The sequence below is a fragment of the Lissotriton helveticus genome, chromosome 3_2, assembly GCF_964261635.1.
Source record: "Lissotriton helveticus chromosome 3_2, aLisHel1.1, whole genome shotgun sequence".
NCBI classification, from domain to species: Eukaryota; Metazoa; Chordata; class Amphibia; order Caudata; family Salamandridae; genus Lissotriton; species Lissotriton helveticus.
Window position 1 is genome coordinate 120,992,478 of NC_136062.1, and position 13,868 is coordinate 121,006,345.

A 13,868-nucleotide genomic window follows, 5' to 3' on the forward strand; every position below is an offset into this window, starting at 1 on the left:
GCAGTCAACACTTAGAAATGGCCTGTTTCTTTTTGTAAAAAAGGTGAAGGTTAAAAATTATGTTAATCCTGCTTATTTACACATGAAATATAATCAAATGGGTGTCATTTGGGTTGAACTCTGTACCTGAAAAGGAAATGTAGCAATGTTTGACACTTATCTGTATGAAGAGCGAAAAATATGTATTCTACTTGCTTGCTAATTACCATGGTCACACATTGGATCTATTTTACAGAAATAAGGTGGAGTATTTCAAATTACAATACTGAAGACAAGGTTATTGGTGGATAATATTCTACATATGCAGTACATTAATACATTAACACTACTAAAATCATAATATTCTTATTAACACTACTAAAATTATCATAATGTTCTTCAGAGCTACACTCTGGTATTTTTTGCCCTCGTAAGGGAAACATTACAAAACAGTCTAAATGTGTAATGTAAAGAGAGCACAAGAACTTCAGTTTTGTTGCAAATATTTACTCAAAAAGCAGTAATTACTTACAGCGGTTTTAAAACATTTAACATTCATCAAAATCTAATTAACTGACATGAGTCCGATCTACAGTCTACGGGATTTAATGTTTTCAATGACGTTTGTTGATACTTGAGGGCAAGCTACTTTTATTTACAAAACGCAGTTCTATTTGCTAACCACATGACAAAAACAAAAGAATCACTCAAAGTCTATGTACATAACCTAACTTAACTAAAAAGTATGTTAACAATTCCCCATATTCTTTACATTTCTTGCAATAATTAGCAAGAAGTTGCTATAAAAATGGCAGTTGACAGTGTGTTTCCAGTTTTACTGATTTAGATTGCCTACATTAAAACCATACTTTGGTTTAATTAAGGGACTGTGTGCACGGGGTCTACCACTAGCAAGGACCATTAATTCTTTAACAGCCTAAATCTACAGCAATTTGAGCGTTACGTTGTAGTGTACAGTATAGGATTAGGATATCGGGCCTTTCTGTGCAGCTTGCAAACCAACAAAACCCACAAATGTATTTGTCTGCATATATGTATTACTTTATACTGTAATTTCACTTTCACTGAAAGTTTAAAGATCAGCTTTGTAGGATGACACCTGTATAGAAAGGTGTATAGATTTTTAAACAGTTGACATGCTTTGACATACAGGAATGTAACTTTACTTCCAAAGTAAGCGTACACTGTGTAAAGTGGCTTAAAACCAAGAAGCTGCCACCACAGATGGGGCATCCTCCCTTACTGATAAAATAATACAGTATTTTTTTGATATCATGAACCAACTCGTTACAAATTGCTGTACTGTGTAATTAGATCCTATTAAGTTATTTGAAGCATCATGAACACTACCTCAACGGGGGTATACTTTTAATATAGTATAGACATTTTTCAAATGAAAAGTCTATTGTTCGACTGATAAACTTCAAATACTTATCGCTGCTAATGTCACAGAGGATATATCATTTGATGTTAATAACCATGAAAGGCGTTGTAATCAAATACTACCTTGAATAAAAGTATTATTTTATTCTCTGCAAGAATGTCAAACTATAAAAAGGTGAACTTGTGTAAATGTTGTAACATGGAAAATTCAGCTCTTTTGTGGGCTACCACTACATCAGTATCAATCAAAATACTCGGGAGAAAGGTCAACATATGTTAATACTAAATCTTTTAGCAATTTTTAAAAAAAGTCTGATATTTCAGCTTTCCTTACTGGCCTGTTTCAGACTTAAATTTGTCTCTGTTTTGCTAGGACTCCATTCTAAAGGAATGTCATCTGTCTGCCGAGACGAGTGTTCTGCTTTCTTTGTGGAAGGTGAAATACAGCCTTTCTGAAGAATCTCAGTTGCTTCATATTCTAGCATTTCTGATGGTGTCAGAGGCTCCAAATGAATACTGCCTTGATCGCTGATATCAGAACAGACGTATTCAGGTTCATCCTTTCTCAAAAACTGCTCAAAAGTAGCAACACCTGATGCAGGTTTTATGCGTGCTTTGTCATCTGCTTCTTCACTGAATTCAGTTTCCTTGTTTTCTTTTATCTGATCAATGGCCAAAGAATTCTCCATTTTTTGAGGCATCTTCACAATACTTCTTACACAAATGTGTTTTGTTGATTTAACAACGTGGGCTTCAGTCTGTTCAGCATTATCACTGGTCAGTGTTTTCTCAGAGGTCTGTTCCTTTGAGGTTGCTTTTTGGAGCTCTTCAATAATGTCATTCTCATGCTTTAATGATGATTTGCTATTTTCATTCTCTTTAACAGCGTTTTTAGCAATTCCAGGATCATTGCATTTCTTTCTCTTTTCCAGTAACGGGTCACTCTCCCTTTTACTAAAATCAAAAAAAAAAAATCAACAATTCGTCAAACAATATAACCAAATTTAAATAAAAATGATGCTACTATTGGTATGCATCCTGGCCAAATGAACTTCTATTTATCAACGTAAAAAAATGGTGATGCAAGCAATACTCTTTGGGAGATGTGCAAGATTAACATGCTACTTACCACTGGGTAAAGATTTCTCTGGTTGTTGCACATCATTTACTGCACATTTGTGTCTTTGAAGTTTCCACAGCAGTCACACTGGATCTGGAATTACTTTTATCAATATACCAATATACACTTGGGAGTGCTGTTATGATGCTATCTGCTATAGGTAATCCTTGGAAGCAACGTTAGTTTTCTAAAGGGACTACAGTACCATTGACTTTGGGTGTGTCCAATTTCCAAGCACTAGAGCATTTCATAAAGCTCTACAGTAGAACCAGAAAGAGTTACCATGTAAGTATTCACTTGCTTAGATGCTGGTAGGTCAATGAGAAATCAGAAAGAAAATACAGTGTACCTAAAGAACAAGTTACTTACCTTCGGTAACTATGTATCTGGTAGAAGCATAAGTTACTTACCTTGGGTAACGATATATTTGTAAAAAACATAGGTTAGTTATAGATTCCTTAACTTAGAATATCCCCAGGCGTCAGACTGGATCCGGAAAGTTTTTCGTCAGCAGTACCCCTGCGCGTCGGTACGTAGCGTCTGTAGACTTCGTGTCTGTCGTCGGGATGACGCCACGGAGGTAACTTAGACACCGCCCTCGCTTGCTGACGTCAGTTCTGTACACTACATTCCACGCCAGGAACGCAGAGCCATGCAAGACACTGACCTCTGGTGCACAAAACTAGTGCCCTGAAAAGATATTCTTAACCCTAGAAATCAGTTTGCAGAACGGGGGGAATGGGTGGAGCGGTAAGGAATCTATAACTAACCTATGTTTCTTACAGATATATCGTTACAGAAGGTAAGTAACTTGTGCATCTGAAAGAAACCGTTAGTTATAGATTCCTTACCTTAGAATAGATACCAGTAATACTAACCCCGGAGGTGGGTCCACGAACCAAGATCACACCAGAAAGTCCTGGAGAACAGAACGGCCAAAGAAGCAGTCTCTCCGGACTTGGCTGTCCAGGCAGTAGTGTCTCGTAAACGTGTGCCACGATGCCCCAGTAGCTTGCTGACAGATGTCATTCAGAGGAACTCCTCGTCCCAAAGCAGTAGTAGCTGTCGCCCTGGTGGAATGGTCGCGCAGCCCCACTGCAGGTTCCTTTTTAGCAAGGGTATAGCAGGCTTTAATACACAAAACGACCCAAATAGAAATGGTGCGCTTGTGTACGGCTCAACCTTTCTTGGCGCCCATGTAGTCAGCAAAGAGCTGGTCATCCACCCGGAACGGTATGGTGCTATCTAGATAGAAGGAAAGTGCAGAGCCTTTCTTCCTCTTTCAAAGGATGCGGAAAGAAGGTGTGAAAGGAGGTGACCACCTAGGGAAGAAAGGATGGACAAGTTCTTAGGACAACCTTGTCCGGATATACAGCCAGAAAGGGAGGCTTAGATGAAAGAGCCTGGAACTCACTCACTCTTCTAGGAAATGTGATGGCTACCAGGAATGCAGTCTTAATTGTTAAGAGTCAAAGAGGACAGCACAACAAATAGGTCAAGACCAAATTCAAGTCCCACTGAGGTATCACAAAGGGAATATGAGGACAGAGATGAGTAATGCCTTTTAAGAAACGATTTACAACCCGGGACTTGAAGAGAGAAGGCTGATCAGGGAGCCTTAGAAAGGCAGAGATGGCCGACAGATAGCCCTTGATAGTGCCTAGAACAGAGCCCTGCCGGGCCAAAGAAAGGAGGAGCAAGAGAACCTCAAAGAGAGGGGCAGAAATGGGATCCACAGCCTTTGCTGTGCACCATGCTACAAATTTGTTCCATCTGCAGGCGTATACTGTCTTAATTTGAGGGACGCCTGGCTGCGAAGATTACATCACAGACCTCAGAAGGCAAGTCAAATGATGTCAACTGCTGCCGCTCCATCTCCACGCAAGGAGTGGAGGCTGGACAGGTTTGGGTGGAGGACCGTCCGCTGCTGCTGCGCCAGAATATCCTCCCGAAGAGGCAGTCGGATCGGAGGATCAGTGGCCATGTTGAGCAGCTCAGGATACCAGACTCTCAAGGGTGAGGGCCTGAAAACGAGAGCTAGACTGGTGTCAGCAGGCCAAAAAAGTGGTTGATACGAGAAGAGATTTTCCCAAAGAAAGGGAGAAAGTCTGGACCCTGTGGGAAAAATATAGAAGTTAATAAACACTGGAGCCAGGAAACTGTTAAAAATGTAAGGGAATACTGCTTAAGATGATTGCCTACGAATCGTGCGATCTAATTGTTTGAAATAGTACTGCTCTTCAAACTAACAGGATGCCCTATTTCAGCCTGTAGTGACAATGTAGATCAATGTGTACTAAGCAACTGGTTAATAAAAAGAATTAAAAAACGAATGCAGCATGGAGGGAGGGATAGTCTTGAAGGCGAGGGAGTAGCTCCTTTGGACTATTTGCAGAGCCCACCTGTTCGATGTGATGGATTGCCAGTGGAGGTGGTGATGGCGGATCCTGCCTCCAACTGGCTGATGATGGGCCTGAAAGGTCGGACTAGGAGGGTTTGGAGGCTGCTGCAGGGGGGGAAATAAGCCCACTGGCTCCCTGACCCCGAGGAGGCTGGGTCCCACGTCCACGGCCAAGCAGAGGTGGGACAGCTTGCGTGACTCAGTGGCTAGGCTGGATAGGAAGTGGTTAGGTGCCCCTTCCGTAGCCATGAAAGGCAGACTGACTAAAGGCAGACTGAGGTGGATCTTCCATAGCCACAAGGCCTAAGGATGTGGCCGTAGCTCGAGAACCCTTAAAGTGCTCAAGCGCAGAGTCTGCCTAGTTGCCAAAAAGCAGAGTAGTTTGGACATCCCCCGAAAAGCCAGACGTCCTCAACCAGGAGTAGCGCTGAAGGGCTACCGATTTGGCAATCGGTGGTATGCAGTCCACAGTGAATCGTGAATTTAGCTGCGTCCCTCCCATCTGCCATGGCCTGTGAGAGAATGTCCCGGGCTTCCTCCAGGCACTGAGGCAGCACTTGCGCAACATATCCCAGATTGTATGGAAGTATCGGCCACCACAGCATAGGACGCTCCCTCCTCAGTAGCCACGGTAGGGGGAGAGAGCATGCCAAGTTCTGGTGTAGTGTCAAGACCACTGGCGTCACCCAATTTCTCTCGCCAGTCCAGTTCTTCCAGCTGGTCTGCCAAAGGGTCCAGCGACCCCTCCCTTCAGGGTGATAGGAAACACCTGGAATGAACAAGGAAACAAAAGTACCCTTCTGTGTCGGATTACACATTGGTCCGGCTCCAGGTTCATCTCGGGGATGAGGATGGGGACAGCATCGGCTGGGGCTATTGTCGACGCTATGAGCGTCCTTGCCAGGGATGGTCGAGTAAGGTCGACCTGCGTTGATCTGGATCCACGTGGACCCTCCTGTGCTGGAGCTGCCGGTATCGAAGGCCAGGGTCTCTGACCGACTCCACGAGTCGGGCTGCCCAAAGATATGGTGGAGGGCTTCGTACGAGGCGGAGGGGGGGATGGGCCGAATGGGGAGGGAAGGGCGCAGAGTCGTCTGTGAATCAGGTACGGGAGACGGAGCCTTAAAGCGACGACACTCCGGATTCCGCGCCTTGCCAGCAGATCGACAGGGAGACGGCGAAAAGCAGCAGTGCTTCTTTGCCTTCTTCTTGTGCTTAGACTTACCAGAGGAGTGCGAAGACTTGGACGAGGTGTGCTGCCTCCGTGAACTGTCTCAAGACCTTCCCCTCAAGCGAGACGAGAAGCCAACTGCTGGCCCTCCAAGAGCTTTTGGGACCGCTCCTGCAAAGACTTCGGATTCATGGCCATGCAGTCGGAGCATGACTGTGTCACGCTTCAGACACCTAAGGCACATGAGGTGCGGGTCAGTCACAAAAATCAGTCTGCGATAGACCTCGCAGCGCTTGAAGCTGGTCAGACAATAGAACATCCCTAGCACACCAGGAGTCAATGACTCGAAAAAAGAAGTAGATAAATGTTTAGTCAAAAAATGACTAAAGGGGTAAGCTCTCTCTATCTGCGCTAGGCTGGCGTGGAAAAAGAAAAGAACTGACGTCACCTCGCAGTGGTGGAGTCTAAGTAGGCAGTGCGACGTCATCCCGGCGACCACGCTGCTGCCTTTGGACACGGAGTCGACCAACGCCACTTACAGACGTGCAGGGGTACTGCTGAGACAAAAGATTCTTCAGATCCACTCTGATGCCTGGGGGTATTTCTAAGGTAAGGAATCTATAACTGTCTCTGTCAGATAAAGAATTTGACGTAAGTGGGAAAAGAGTAGCCAAAAAAACAGCTAAGGGGTAGACCTCTCCGGATCTGCGCTTGGGCTGGTGCGGAAAAACAAAGAACTGACGTCAGGGTTCATGAGCGGCGTCCATGTAGGTCCTGCAACATCATCCCGGCACCCACGACGCCGGATGCAGAGCCGGCTGACAACACCCTAACTACGCGCAGAAGTTACCGCTGAAGAAAAGATCTCTAGATTCCGACAGATACCTGGGGGAAATTCTATGGTAAGGAATCTACAACTAAAGGTCTATATCAGATAAATTAAGTAACTGGTACATCTGGATCATGGTTCATGCATAGAATCTTCATCTTTGAACAGCTGCCAGTGCCACACATTTCAGAAAACAGTTTTGTGCATCTTCGAGCTACTAACCAAGTAATTTTGGAACTTTACAGGTGCTCTTTTTGGGGAACGCTTTAAGTAATGATCAGAGTGATGCATCACAGAAGTATGACACAAAGTTGCTTCCTGAGAGTGAAAAGGTAGCTGCCTTGACTTTCAGAGACCGAATTCCAATGCCGTCAGGGGACATCAGTGAGCAAACATACAGATATGTTTAAACAGAACATGATGTCTCACTACTTTCCCTTTCTATACTTCAAAAAATCTAACCTCAACTTCTTTCCTTCATTGGGTTGAGTCTTACTAGGCCTCAGCTTTCTCAGATAGATGCTTTGTGGAAAAAGTTACCTACCTTTGGTAATGCCTTATCTGATAGAGACAAGCCACAAATTCCTTACATTGTAATATTGGTCACAACTTTGACTCCGGTACAGTGAGCATGCAAACCCTCAGGGTGTGCTTTTTGGCCAATGCGTACCAGATTTTGATGCATATAACTATCCTTCGAAAAATGGTGCACTTCTGCACCACCTTCCCGTACTCTGCTCTGACATACCACACGAACAGCTGACTGTCCATTCAGAACTCAGGAGTGCGATTAAGGTACAACGACTATTGTCTTTTTGGGTCCAGTCGGTAGAATTGCTTCTCTTCTTTAGAAGGATGAGGCTTTCCATGTAAACCACTCCATCACTCAGAGTGATGGAGTGGCTTACACGGAAAGGACCTTCTGCAAGAAGGATGCTCTAGTTGGAAGAACCAGTTTGTCAGGGTAGAAGGTAAGGTATGAAGGATGCGCAGAGAGGGCCTGTAGTTCACTGACCCTGCGGGCAGACGTTATCACTACTAGGAAGGTCGGAAGCCTCAGTGGACAATTGCAGAGCGGCTCAAAGGGAGCACACATCAGAAAAATAAGAACAAGGTTGAGGTTCCACTGGGTCATAATAAAAGGTGCTGATGGGGAAATGTGCTGGATACCTTTCAGGAACCTATGTATAATAGGGGGATGGCAACCTCAGAAATGGCAGAACGGTAACCTTTCAACGTATGGAAAGCAGAGCCCTGCTGGGCTATGGAAAGAATAAACAAGAGAACAATGGAAAGGGGTGGAGGAGGAAGGTCAACCTGTTTATCTGCACACCATGCCATGAACTTGCTCCAGCGGGAGGTGGATACCGTCTTGATAGAGGGAAGTCTGCCTACCAAAATAACATTGTAGACTTTGCTTAGAAGGTCGAAAGCTGACAACTCTTGCCGCTCAATCTCCATGCATGAAGGTGAAGAGTTTTCAGGTTCAGCTACTGAACTCTGCCCTGCTGCTGCGACAGAAGATCCTACCAAGGAGGCAGCCGGAGTACCAATGCTCATGCTCAACAGCTCGGGATACCAAAATCTCTGTAACCTACTTCGGAGCCACAAGAATAACTTAGGTCTGGTAGTTTTTGATCTTCTTAAGAACTCTGGGCAATAGTGGTATTGGCAGAAAGGCTCACAGGAGGTTGGAACTTCACTCAAGACTAAAAGCGTCTTGGAGCGAGAGCTGCCTGGAAACTCCTGCATCCAAAACTGCTGACATTGCAAGTTCTCGGCAGAGGCAAACAGATCTCCCCACTCTAGGAAGAGATCTTGCCCCACCTCCGGATGGAGACACCATTCATGATACCCTAGGCACGAACAGCCGAGTTTGTCTGCTCTGGCGTTAAGAGAGCCTGCCAGGTGTTGAACCAGTAGGGATATGTCCTGGTGTTCCAGCCACGTCCAGAGATACAAAGCCCCTTGAGAGAGGGGCGATGACCCCACCCTCCCTGTTTGTTATAATACCACATGGCGGTGGTGTTATCTGTGAACACCTGTACCAGCCTTCCCTTGACTGAAGGAAGAAAGGCTTTCAATGCCAACCGGATAGCTCATAGCTCCAACAGATTGATTTGAAGCCAGTATTTCGACAGAGACCAGAGTCCTCTCATGTTCCACCTCTCCCAGATGGCTGCCCCAGACCAGGAGCATTGTATCTGTCACTAAGATCAGCTCTGGTTGCGGAAGGTAAAGCAGTTTGCCACTTCCTCATCCACAAAAAGATTGGGAACATGCTGGCCGTGGTGGCTGGTAGTGCAGAGACAGTTATAACCCCCTTCCATGGCCACTAATGAGACGGAGGGCGGATTGGGGTTGTCCCTTGACCCCAGTAAGGCCCAAGGGGCGCTCCAGAAAAGAGTTTGTCTTTTCACTGAACAGATGGAAGCCATCAAAGGGCATTTCCATGAGCGAAGCCTGGACATCCCCCGAAAAGCCAGTGGTTCTCAACCAGACGGGTGGCCTAAGGGCCATAGACGATAAAATGGCTCGGCCCAGCAAGTCTGTTGCGTCTTGAACTTAGTGCATACCTTCCATCAGCAATTGCTTGAGAGAGTATGCCCTGTGCATCATCCAAGACCATGGGCAGCACATGCCCTACCGAGTCCCAGATATATACATATATCGGCCCAAGAGGCAAGTGGTGTTCACCAACAGCAGTGCAAGTCTGTCAGAAGAGAACATTCTCTTCTCAAAGGTATCCAGCCATTTGGATTCCCTATGCGATGGAGTGGAAGGGAAAGAGCTAGGGTAATTTTTTACAGTGGAGGTGTGGACCACCAAGCGCTATAGGTTGAGGTGTGGGAGAGGAAACGGAGGTCCCCTTGGGCAGGGTGATGGCACAGGGCAATTGTCTTATGAACAGGAGCCAGTGCGCAGGACGTGGACAAGGCCCAAGTAGGATGTCGGTAAGAGCTTCATTAAATGGGAGCAATGGTTCAGTGGGGACAACTCCTGGCTGAAGCACTTTCAGCAAGAAGTTTGTCGTGATTGTCACTGAGGGTAGCGTAAGGTCCAAGACCTCAGCTGCAATCTGCACCCTGCTCTTTAGCAGTGGTATAGGGATTGTTTGGCGAGGTGCCCAGTCCATTGGCATCCAACAGATCCACATACTAGGTGTCCTCCAGATTTTCTAATGTTTGATAACCATAAGGGTCCTCAGACCCCTCCCACTCATCATCCATTCCAGACCAGTCATGGTAATAAGGCACTGGCTCCGATATGGGGAGCCTGTCCCCAGTGTGAGCCGGAGTCTGCGTTGGACGACGTCAGTCTGGCTCTATATCGGAATCGAGAAAGAAGATGGGCGCGATGCCACTGCTGTGAGTCGTGGTGCCATGGTGTGGAAGCTGGTGTATATACTATACCAAAATGAGGTATAGTGTGCACAGAGTCCAGTGGAACCCCAACGGTAGGCAGAGGTCAAAGAAGATAGCACCTCTCTATTTGTGGTAGAGGCTTTATCAGAGGGTAGCGTTAAGCATTTGTTGTACACACGTGGGCAGCAAATGATGTCAAACACTCAAAGACTGAAATCAGACCAATTTGTTTCTATCAAAAATATTAGGTATTTTATTTCTAGAACCAAGCAAAGCCTGGTGAAGGTAAGTGAAAAAAATCGCTTTGCAAAATCTTAAGCAGTGTTTTCCAGTTGAAAGCAGGTTCAAATGCAGTTGGTTGAATTATTTATTTATTTATTTATTTATTTATTTATAAAATTTCTAAAGCGCACAAATACCTTCCGGTGTCTCGGCGCTAGAGTTCGTTAAGATTGCAGAGAGCTCCTACATAGCTTTACTGGTTGAAAAGCCATGTTTTGATGTGCTTCCGAAATATGAGTAGGGAAGAACTTGATCTGATATTAAGAGGGAGCTCATTCCACAATTTAGAAGCAGCAATTGTGAAGCGCTTATCGCCCCAAGTTGCTTTCTTAGTGCGTGGAATATGGAGTAGCTGGGATGCCTCAGAGCGTAGAGAGCGCTTAGGTTTGTATGGAGTAATGGATTTTTTTAAAAAAACCGGTCCGGTGTTGTTCAGTGTTTTATAAATGATGCACAAGGCCTTGAACTTTGTACGGCTTCTCACTGGTAGCCAATGAAGTTGGCGAATGATGGGCGATATGGATGAGAATTTAGGTGTGCCAGTTAAAATTCTTGCTGCAGCATTTTGCACTAATTGTAGTTTGTTCATAACTTGTTCCTGTGCATTCAGCCATAATGCGTTACAGTAGTCAATCTTTGAAAGGACTAGTGTAGACATTAGGGTTTTGCCTGAATCAGGAGGAAGAAAAGGAAGAAGCTTTTTTACCATTCTCAGAGTGTAAAAAGACGCCGAGACCACTGCATTAGCATGGCTATGGAAAGTAAGCTTATTGTCAAGTAGAACTCCGAGGTTCCTGACTTTTTTCACAGGGTGAGGAGGATCTCCCAGCTCTGCTGGCCACCAAACTGGTGACCAAGACGGGGTCAGATCACCAAAAAGCATGACCTCCGTCTTGTCAGAGTTTAATTTTAGGCAGTTCTGGTCCATCCAGGTGCAAATTGCTCTCATTCCTTCCTGAAAGTTAGCGGCCACTGCAGCTCCGTTCCTATGAATAGCCAGGACCAATTGAGTGTCATCGGCGTATGATGTTATTCCTATGCCGAATGACTTGATCACCCTCGCTAAGTCCGATACATAGATATTAAAAAGCGTCGGACTTAGCGAGGAGCCTTGAGGAACTCCACAAGGTAAAGTGAAATTGGGCGAATAGTAGCTGCCCATTTTCACAGACTGTACTCTGTCAGATAGAAACGATGCCAGAAGAGTCTTTGCTTTGCCCTGGATACCCATGGCATCGACACGGTCGATCAAGATGTTATGATCGACCGTGTCGAATGCAGCCGATAGATCTAAGAGTATCAGGATTGCTGTACCGCCTTGATCTAGAATTATTCTAACTTCTTCGGTTGCTTTTATTAAGGCGGTCTCAGTGCCATGACCCTTTCTAAACCCAAATTGGGTCTCGTCTAATAGGTTGTTATTGTCAATAAAGCTAGAGAGTTGTAAATTAATTGCTTTCTCAAATACCTTAGAGGGAAAAGGAAGTAAGGCAATGGGACGATAGCTTTTTAGCTCTGCTGGGTTTAATGTTGATTTTTTTAAAAGGGGCTTCACGATGACTTTCTTCCAGATTTTAGGGTAATCTCCTGTCTGGAACATCGTGTTGCAGATGAGGGTAAGCACCGGGGCTACCTGATCAGATACTAGTTTAAGTATACTCGGGGGACATGGGTCCAAAGGAGATCCTGATTTGACTGCATTCATAATTTCTTCTATAGATGCTTGAGGAAGCGAGGAGAATGCATCCAGAATTGGTCTGGTAGATAACTGAGGAGCAGTTGGGCCAACTATAGCATCAGAAATTTTTTGTGTGAAATTATTAAAAATATCTGTAACTTTTCCTTTGAAAAAATCTGCGATTTCATTACAGAAGGTTTGAGAAGGTTCTGTAGAATCAGGTACTGTCGGGTTGGATAACTTTTTTACCACCTGAAATAACTGTTTGCTCGAGTTTTGAGCTGATTCTATTTGAGTGGTGTAGAAATTACATTTTTCCTTTGTAATAAGATTCTTATAGTTGTGCAGGGCTGTCTTGTATCTATCTTTATCATTGTTGTCATAATTGCTGCGCCAACGTCTCTCTAGATTGCGACAATGTTGTCTTTCAAGCCTTAATGATTCAGAGAACCATGGAGCAGAGGGTTTGTTACGGTTAGGCTGTAATTTTTTGAAAGGTGCCACATGATCTAGTGCCTTGTTCAGCCAGTGTACATAGTTGTTAGATGCCTTACCTGGGTCATTCGAGTTTTTAAAATTAGTAGTATTTAATGCATTATTAAAGGCATGGTGATCGATATTTTTCCAGTCACGACATTTGATCTGTGGGCGTGCAGAGGACGTGTCGTGTTTGTGTTTCCTAATTATTATAGAAAATAGGACTGCCGAATGATCAGTCCATATAAGTGGGATCACTGTAGGTTGATTCATATATGAATTATTTGTAAATAGTCCGTCCAAGATATGACCAGCTTGGTGTGTGGGTGAGGAGACCCGTTGTTCTAGGCCTACAGCTTGAAAGTCAGCGATAATCTTGATGGTATCTTTATCTGAATGATTTTCTAAATGAAAATTAAAATCACCCAGTATTGTATATTCTTTGTGGGCAGCTATTGGTTCTAATAGAGAATTAAGCGCTTCCAAGAAGGATGTGCGTGGGGTGGGAGGTCGGTATAGTAATGTGCCTTTAAAAGTTTGAGTAGGGGAAAGAGTAAAGGTGAAACATAAGGCTTCCATGGAATCAAGGATCATTGGCTCAGTTTTTAGAGCTATGTTAGCACGATGTATGATAGCTAACCCACCCCCTCGTTTTCCCGAAGACCTATCTAGTCGGGTGACATAATAGCCATCAGGAGTAGCGATCTTGAAATCCGGGCCAGAAGCAGAGTCAGCCCAGGTCTCAGTTATAAACAGGATGTCAAGATTTTGAGTGGCTATAAGTTCAGCGACCTCATCTCTATGTTTAACAAGGGAACGGGCATTTATAAGAGAGCAATGTATAGATTTATCAGGGGTTAGTGGCAACCTAGGGGCAGCTAAATTAGAGTGAGGAGGAATGGATTTAAAGGAGCAATTTGGGCAGGGATTAATAGGCAAATTGGCTAAAGAGTCTGCACAGAAATGGGAACATCTTTTATCAGTAAAAATATTGCCAATACTAAGAAGTTGAGATCGAGTGTAGGTTATTACCTTAAGAAGATTATAGTTGTTACATGAGGCAGGAGGTTTGGCGCATAGCGCGGAACCAGCGCGGACTGGCACCCCTTAGGCACGGCTTCGGCGCGGTGTCGGCGCTCCCGCTGCGCTCGACCGCTGCGCT

General features: G+C 44.7%; 1 protein-coding gene across 4 annotated transcripts in view; it reads right to left on the reverse strand.

The window, feature by feature from the left end:
* Positions 1-470: 470 nt before the first annotated feature.
* ZNF280D (zinc finger protein 280D) overlaps positions 471-13,868 on the reverse strand; it is a 722,832-nt gene continuing 709,434 nt past the window's right edge. For 3 of the 4 annotated variants that reach the window (XM_078684884.1, XM_078684882.1, XM_078684883.1), the window contains one exon: positions 471-2,337. In XM_078684884.1, coding sequence (XP_078541010.1) covers positions 2,335-2,337 — 3 coding nt within the window. In that variant the 3' untranslated portion in view covers positions 471-2,334. The remainder of the gene's footprint in view (positions 2,338-13,868) is intronic. The other variant, XM_078684881.1, reaches the window with a different exon arrangement.